This window comes from Ruditapes philippinarum, unplaced genomic scaffold (assembly GCF_026571515.1).
Source record: "Ruditapes philippinarum isolate M1 unplaced genomic scaffold, ASM2657151v2 ctg2432_1_1_1_1, whole genome shotgun sequence".
NCBI classification, from domain to species: domain Eukaryota; kingdom Metazoa; phylum Mollusca; class Bivalvia; order Venerida; family Veneridae; genus Ruditapes; species Ruditapes philippinarum.
In genome coordinates this window covers 260096-269165 of record NW_026852842.1, presented here as the reverse complement: position 1 = coordinate 269165, position 9070 = coordinate 260096, and the positions used below count along the sequence as shown (strand labels likewise).

The window sequence follows — 9070 nt, the reverse complement described above, 5'->3', positions numbered from 1 at the left end:
GTTATGTTTATAAAGAATCACACAAAACATGACTGTATAGTAGTTAATTTATGAGGAACGTGATGTGTGATTAAAATTTGAATGGTAAATACTTTGACTGAGAGGCATTTCCCTGTCAGTATTTCAGGTGAATTGACATAGAAGAACTCTATTTGAACCTTTTGTATGCAGGTAATAATTTCCTACTTAAAGTTTTGAATAACTTGGTCCTCTGCTGCTGTTCATTGTAATATTTTCACTTGATGTTTTGCATATAGAATGTTTTGTCTTAGTTTATAACTACTATGTATAATCAAGAAGTCTTTTCATTACTTAATGTGTTACTCTTCCCATTCATTTACTATTTTAAATTTATCTTTAAATGTTTTAATCTTAAATACTACATTTTCTTGAGAACATCTTTGCAAATTCAGATTTCCAAATCTTTCAAACCTGGAATATTTTAACAAGAACATTTTACATGTATGTACATGCATACATGACAAAAAGTTTCATCAATGAAAATTAATTTCCCTTGATTTTTGTTGAAGGTTTTGATTTTGTAGACTGAAATTGTTCTTCCTTTTTTGTATTGTTTTTGCTTTGACCTTAGGGTTTATGGTTTGACTTGAATTTTTCAGAGTCTGAGAGTGTGAAAATTTCTGATGGAGTTGGTCTCTTCATGGTTTTACCAGAACTGGACTTCCAAAAGTGTCAGTTGAAGGTATGATGTATATAATTATGAACTACTGTTTTAGTATAAATTGTTCAGACTGCAAATTACAATTAAACTTTGCAAACCTTCATTTTGTCTTGGGCATGTAAATACTTTATTCTTAAATGCCTGTTGGTGTTTATCTTGAACACCATAGCACCTATTGCATTGAAACTTGAAAAATTTGTCCACAATCAAGTGCTGTGACAACTTACCCATATCCAAAAGTTCTGAAATTTTTGGCTGAATTATTATCCTCTTATAACTTAGATTTTCTGGAAAGTCTTATTGAAGTCTTAAATTTTTAATACTATTGCACTTACAGACTTATAATTAAAAGTTCTTGTTTCAATATAATGTGCCACACTTGGTGACATTGTAAATTGAATGTGCTTAATTTTAACCATGGAAGGATTTTTTAAAATGTTTATACCGTTAACCCAATTTTCATTTTTTTTTTCTTTGCAGAGAGATCTCATTTTGCTTGAAAGGAAGTATGTTACCTTTAATTGTGAGAACGGGAAATGGATTTATATGTGCAGCTGTCAGCCAGTACTCTGCAGAGAAATAAAATCTTCATTTAGACAGTATTCACATACTTATGATGGTATATAGACTTTAAATTGAAAAATATAAAATGTGTTGTTTCTGTATTCAGTTATCTTCTTGCTCTTTTTCTTCAGGAATCTTCAGTTACAGGTGTGCTTTCCTTATCTTCATTAATTTCAGAGCAGAAAATGTATGTTTTTAATAATCTACACAGAATCGTACCGATATCTCAAAATATTTGATGGTGGATATAGATTTTCTCTTGTCTGTCTGTCTATCCATCTATCAGTCCTTTCTTTGGAAATTGTGTCATGCATAGCTACAAAAGTATTTGAGGTAGAATCTCAAAAGTTCACAGGACTTTGGACAGCATGACTGTAGTTGTGCATCTGAGTTTTTTACGTTGAAAAGCATTCAGTCAAGTTGGGATAATGGCCTAGAGTGTGTGAGGTCATCTGTGTCCCATTGACACATGTCTAGTTTTAAAAAGCAATCTCTAATTTTATACATGTAGTTTGAATTTTAAGTTCCCCTGTTAATCTGCATGTACATACTTCCATAAATTGCAACAATGAAATTTGAACTAACAATGAATTTTGTAGAAATAGTTAGGTTGCAGTATGACAGGTGAGTAATTGATGGCCCTCATGGCCCTCTTGTTTTGTTTCAGAATTTCTTCGCCAGTTTAAGCAGTGTGAACATCGCAGGATTGCCTCAGTCATATTTGACCAGCATGATGATCTGCATCAGATAGAACCTAAACATTACCTCAATTTTAAAGGTACTCCATACTTGTTAGCAGAAAAATATTATTTCAAGGTCATTGTGTGAACATGTATCTATCTTTGTATATCTTTATTCTTAGGCATGTAAAAACATTAGTAAGCCTTCAATAAATAAATTTGACATGTTTTTTCATAAGAACTTAACAAAAACAGATAGAAATATAAAGTGGAATGTGGAAAAGAAATTGTATCTGCATACTTTATAAGTTGAAGAAGCATTCCTGAGCTTGGCCACATTTTTTCTATTTTTTTTGTTAGCTCACCTGTCACAAAGTGATAATTTGAGCTTTTTTGACACCATGTTGTCTGTCGTCTGTTAGGCCGTCCGTTATATTTTATTCAAATGAATTCACCTCCATTACCGCTTGGCCAAATTTATTGAAACTTCGCAGGCTTGTTCCATTGCATGAAGCTCTACCAAAGTTGTTAAAAGAATTAAATTCCTTGAAAAAATCTGGTTCTTTGAGAGTTTTTTTTTAACAAAATCTTACAAAATATTCTTATCAAAAACCAAAAGTGGTAGAGCCTTGATATTTGTTATGTTACATTATCAATTTCTGCCTTATTCAAACCCTAATATGTTTATCTCGACATTTCGGTATCTCAATATTTTTTGGACGGTCCCGATGACTTCGAGATAACGAGAGTCGACTGTATACATATAGTAAAAAATAAAAAAATCTTATTGTCTAAAGGTACAAGGCTTAGAGAAAATAAGTAAAATTTAGTAAAATTTTACAATCGTAACTTTGATTTAATTTCAAAATTCAATAGTGATCTAAAAACACTTCTGCGACAAGGGATTAGCCAGCCTGATTTTTACGGTGATGTTGTTTACAAACTTCGTAAGATCTTAAGTCATTGTAATTTTTCTGTTGTGTTTACTAAAATTATGAAACGTTTTATTAAAAGGGGTTATGACCCTACTATTTTAAGACATACCGCATGCTTAGTGTTCAACCCATTTACAGTTGGACACTACGCTTTCCTCTTTTGATTACATCTGACGGGCCAAGTGGGAGACTATATGATGGACAGTTCTTAAAGCCCTTTGGGACTGAATTGCCTTAATGTTTGTCTTCTGTCTTGCTTCGTAGGTGATTTTTCTTGTTGCTCTGTCTTCCTTTAAGACATCGAGTACTTTTGTTATGGTCATTGGGTTTACTTTTATATGTTTCTACATGATCATTTTGGTGTTTTACTTATTTAACCTTTTGTAACCATAACAACTGTTAGAATTTCACTTGGCGGGGATTCATTTTATTTACACTGTCTCGTTTATAGGAACATGGTGGGGCTAAGAGCGAGGTTTGGTGCACCATTTACCGGTTTAAACTCCCCAGTAGTCATTATTATGCTGCTGACCGTTCCAAGGCGCCCCCTCTGTGTTCCTCAGATGTATGTCTATGTTGTTTTATACTGTTTTGGTGACACTTTTGCTCGTGTCTCTTGTTGTTTCTCGTCTACGGTAAGTATCTTCCCTTTGTCCCTACTTTTTATTTATTTTATTCCCCCCCCCCTTCCCCGTGTCTCATGTCCCCTTCCCCTGTGCCTTTTGACATTATGGGTCTTATATTAAATCATTTATTTGTTTTGTTTTAGTTCCTTATTAGTTACTAATTGTGTATTCTGATGTAGTGGTTTGCCTGCCCGTACTCTGCCTTGTGCCCTGTCCTGTTTTTCTTTGGGGTCCTCCCGGGCTCCTTGCTGCTGGCACTTGTTGCTGGGTCGGGTGGGGGCTGCGTTCATTGAATGCCGCCTTTCCTTGTCGATCTTGTTAATCATGTTTTAGAGCTTTAATGTTTGTTAAATAATATCATCTTAAGGTACTCTACCAAATTTGTTAAAATTTTGTCTCTTGTGTCAAAATTAGCCCCGCCTCTGGGAGCCATAGGTTTATCTTATATGTATAAAATTCTGGAAACAAAGTGATCCCTCGGAAGCATTAATCACAACAAAATTACATAAGAATTGCAGACTCGGTTTGATTGAGTCTGTACATGAGGGATAATGAACAAGTGCAACATCCCTCACGCCCCCTAGCACCGGCTTGAGCGGTACTCAATTCTCAACACTTAATAGTGCTGGCATCAATGATCCCGAAGGACCAGAAAATATAACAACACTGAAGTGAAGTACGGGGCAACTTTTTACAGCTGCCACACGGCACTTGACACCTGCTGTTGTGAAGTATAAAATTCTGGAAACAAAGTGATCCCTCGGAAGCATTAATCACAACAAAATTACATAAGAATTGCAGACTCGGTTTGATTGAGTCTGTACATGAGGGATAATGAACAAGTGCAACATCCCTCACGCCCCCTAGCACCGGCTTGAGCGGTACTCAATTCTCAACACTTAATAGTGCTGGCATCAATGATCCCGAAGGACCAGAAAATATAACAACACTGAAGTGAAGTACGGGGCAACTTTTTACAGCTGCCACACGGCACTTGACACCTGCTGTTGTGAAGTATAAAATTCTGGAAACAAAGTGATCCCTCGGAAGCATTAATCACAACAAAATAACATAAGAATTGCAGACTCGGTTTGATTGAGTCTGTACATGAGGGATAATGAATAAGTGCAACATCCCTCACGCCCCCTAGCACCGGCTTGAGCGGTACTCAATTCTCAACACTTTATAGTGTTGGTATCAATGATCCCGAAGGACCAGAAAATATAATCATCTTCTCTAAATTTATAAAGGATAGAGTTAAAATATTTTGCATGAAACTCTCTTTATTCCAGAGTAAAAAATATGATAAACAAGATCAACAAGGAAAGGCGGCGTTCAATGAACGCAACCCCCATATGACCAAGCAACAAGAACCCAATGGCAAGGAGCCCAGGCGGACCCCAAACATAAAAAGGACAGGGCAAAGACACGTTAATCATTAAATGATAAATAATTTGTAACTGATTAGGAATTCAAAGAAAATAATAATAAGCCCACAAAGGGGAAGGGGACAGGAGACCGGGGGAAGGGGGGGGGGGGGTTAATCAAAGAAATAAAAACTAGAGGCAATGGGGAAGATACTTACCGTAGACGAGAAAACAACAAGGGACACAAGCAAAAGTGTCACCAAAACAGTATGAAACAACATAGACATACATCTGAGGAACACAGTGGGGCGCCGCCTTGGAACGGTCAGCAGCATAATAATGACTGCTGGGGAGTTTAAACCGGTTAATGGTGCACCAAACCTCGCTCTTAGCCCCACCATGTTCCTATAAACGAGACAGTGTAAATAAAATGAATCCCCGCCAAGTGAAATTCTAACAGTTGTCATGGTTACAAAAGGTTAAATAAGTAAAACACTAAAATGATCATGTAGAAACATATAAAAGTAAACCCAATGACCATAACAAAAGTACTCAATGTCCTAAAGGAAGACAGAGCAACAAGAAAATCACCTACAAGGGCCCGACGAAGCAAGGCAGAAGACGAACATTAAGACAATTCAGTCCCAAAGGGCTTTACGAACTATCCATCATAGAGTCTCCCACTTGGTCCGTCAGATGCAATCAAAAGAGGAAAGCGTAGTCTATATATAAGTCTATATATATTGTCCTTTTTGATTTATTAATTATTACTGTTGTAATTCTTTTCAGATGACGAGCATGGTTATTCTGCTGATTATCCAGATGTAAGTTTATTATCCCCTGCTGATGGAATCAAAAGGGGGATATTGTTTGGGCGTTATCAGTCCGTTCATCCAACCATCTGTCTATCTGTCCATCCGAATTTCATTTCTGTGCTATTTCTCTGCAACATCTGGCTGGGACTCAACAAATAGATAAATACAGAGTCCCTAAAGAAAGCCCAACACGGCAAAATTGAAAATGTTGCAGGCTCGGTTTGATTGAGCCTGTTCATGGACGGTACTGGAAAGTGCAAGTTACCGTCCACGCCCCCTAGCACCGGCTTAAGCAGAATTCAACATTTAAACGTGAAATAGTAAAATTTTGAATTTAGAAACATCCGCAGATGTGTTCATACGGCGGTTATCATGGAATCTTCAATGTGACACTTCCGTGCCATTCCATGAAAAGCGGCGTATGGTCCCCAATTAATAAAAAGCGTGTGCCCTAAACGAGAAAACAATGGGCGGAACTAAATAAAATGGAATTAAAGACTGTAATAATATATTCAAGTTGAAATTACTCAAAAGAACAATGTGACTCACATACTAAAGAACATTGTGACTCACTACTATTAAATGTCCTAGCAAAATATATCTTAAAACTTTGTTGCAATTCAGCATTATTAAATATGTATATATTAAGGATTACGGACCCTAATAAATCGGTAAATATCGGGTAAAATCGTGAAACGTCGTAGAAGGCCCGAAGCTACCCTCGCCTTTTGTCGCCACTTATCGTATAACCTATTTTTAGCGACTGTGACGTCAGTTTTCACAGGAAGCAATATGGCCGCTCCCTTGCGAAACTATCGTGGCCGGTACGTCAAAAAACAAATAACGTTAAAATTAAGAAGTTTGAAAGGATTTTAATTAAACATAATTATGTAACGGACAATTCTGTGCAAAGTGGTAATTCTGCTGAAGTGTTTAGTGACCAGAATCTTACGCAACAGTGGAAAATCGGGCGGCGAATCATTGAACTAGGTGTTCTCAACTTCTTGTTGAAAAAATATTTGAAGTTTTGCAAATCGTGCAGGTTAGGACCGGTTCCACTGACGTTATACAGTGTACAAAAGGTAATTAAGAAGGGACTTGGTGGATATCTGTATGTGCAGTGCGAAAATTTAAATTGCGGTTTTATTAACTTTGTTCCGTATGGGAAAACCCACAGGCACAGGGGAAAATCAGGCATGCCTTGTTTTGCAGTAAATACCAAGCTTGGTACAGGTATAAAGCTTACACATATTTTGTTTCATGTGATCATAAACATAGTTGTCTTATAAGAACATTTTATGCATTTAAAGTCAATTTTATCAAATGTTCAATGTTTATTTTATTATTATATAAAGGAGAAAATGTATTAACCTAGATAGCTTGCATCTTTTGCAGGCAGAAACTGTGTCGGGGTGTATTGTAAAGTGCTCAATCAGGTCAGCTTGGACCTAAAATTAACTAGGTCCTCAAATCATATCAGCCTTGTATAAACTCTGCTTTGGTCAACTAGGCCCTCTTTACCTTTTTTATTTGTGTTAATATTTGGAATATATATTATATACATGTAGATCTATATTTATAATAATTATCTATTCCACATATCTGTTCCATGTTATATGAGTCTGACTTGTGTGGATAATTATAAGTTTAAATGATGAAAGTTTGACTATTATCATATTCATTTTATTTTTAGTAAACCACAAATTTTTGCCATGTTGACCAATGCGTACAGTTGAATCCAGGAGCTTACATTATTCTTACATGTACATTGTAAAATATGTGACCCCTATCAAATAGCTTTTCTATGTTGAATTTAGTTGTTTTGGGTCACGTCTTGAGAAATGTTAATATGTATTATAGAAAAAATGATAAGTTTCACTCATTTTCAGCTATGATAGACAGTATTGGAGGTCCAACAAAGGTTAACAATATGCTGTCCACCCTCAGCTTACCAACATTGTCCACTAACAAGCTGAAAAAAATGGAACGCAGGGCAGGAGAAGCTATCGAGTGTGTGGCATCTAAATCAACTTCAACAGCTGCTCATAATGCTTTCAGTATGGAAATACAGTGAGTTTGAAGTGTATTAATAAATTATATCAGTTGTAATTTCACAACATTTGTTACCAATCTGTATGTTTTTGTACAACATCAAGTTGAACATGTCTATTTAGACTGCATAAGCTGTAGATATTCTTTGAAATCAAGGGCTTTCTTCACTGTTATGGTGCTTAAATGTTTGATGCCATCCCAGACAGTGATTCTTTGTATTCATTTAATCAATAAATTCCTGGATATGGTTCATGTTTCCAAAAATGCTGGAAAAATAACTCTGCTTTCAGTCAATAGTCAGCTACATAAATAAAGGACAGTCTAAAGCACAATAAAATCACTGAAATGATAAACAAAAGTACAAAATTTAAATCTAATGACCCATAGTTAATACAACTTGCTAAAAAATAATTTATGGATGTAAGGGTTTGTTAATATGTTTACTGGTAATGTAAAACTAATAATAAAATGTAACTTGGATTTAGATTACAATGTCAGGCCTCGACACTAACTTTTTTATCAGGTGGTAAGCCGGACCACTAGATTTGAAATTAAGGTGGTCCTTTCAGAAACCAAGTGGTCAATTATTATTATAATATCATTTTACGGCAAGTTTAGAAAAAAAGTATGCTTAAAATTGATGACAAACTTGTCAAAGATGTATTATTAATCTTTAAAGAAAACAGACATTTTAGATATATATTTTTATCTTATCATAAATTAAGGAGAGCAAGTTAGTAGGTATTCTGTCGTGAAGTTATTTGTTTTTTTTTTCATAGCTCATTAAAAAATACACAACAGGGCTCTTATTTATGTTAACTTTTATATTGAAGTGATTTCACCCTCAACTCAAGTTAGGGAATAGTGAAACCAATTATGTCTGGGTTTTTTTCTTACTGTTATTCAAATATTCATTGCTGATACGTGGTACGTCTTATAATCATGATAATTACATGTATCTTTTATAGATTAACATTTTAAATAGAAAATAATAAAACTCTTAAAACAAGGAAATATCTAAAGGATAAAAAATAAAAACAACTTTATATTTAACTATAGTTTAGCTTATTTTTCTCACAGATTTATTATGAATATAGAATTTTTACCGCCCTGTTGCTTGTTGGTTGATATTTATTTTTTACATTGAGTATTTTTAACCTTTTATTTAAAAAAAAGTAATTTTAACTCTGGAAGAAATGGATCTCTTATCGTTAAACAGTAAAAATAAAGATAACTAGCAAAGAATTACTAGATGTATTTTTTCCAGTATCACAAATTCTTAACTGTTTTAACTTGCATAGACAACATTTTAGCGACTTAAAATGAAAGTTATTAATGATTTAAGGCCT

At 34.8% G+C, this 9070-nt stretch overlaps 2 protein-coding genes across 4 annotated transcripts in view; both read left to right on the top strand.

Moving 5' to 3' along the window:
- Window positions 1–1904: 1904 nt before the first annotated feature.
- LOC132725958 (uncharacterized) overlaps window positions 1905–9070 on the top strand; it is a 24284-nt gene continuing 17118 nt past the window's right edge. The window contains exon 1 of the mRNA XM_060711189.1: window positions 1905–2024. The gene's annotated coding sequence lies outside the window, so the exon portion shown is untranslated. The remainder of the gene's footprint in view (window positions 2025–9070) is intronic.
- LOC132726004 (uncharacterized) overlaps window positions 6307–9070 on the top strand; it is a 6210-nt gene continuing 3446 nt past the window's right edge. For 2 of the 3 annotated variants that reach the window (XM_060711254.1, XM_060711262.1), the window contains exons 1-2: window positions 6307–6902; window positions 7559–7739. In XM_060711254.1, coding sequence (XP_060567237.1) covers window positions 6866–6902; window positions 7559–7739 — 218 coding nt within the window. In that variant the 5' untranslated portion in view covers window positions 6307–6865. The other variant, XM_060711246.1, reaches the window with a different exon arrangement.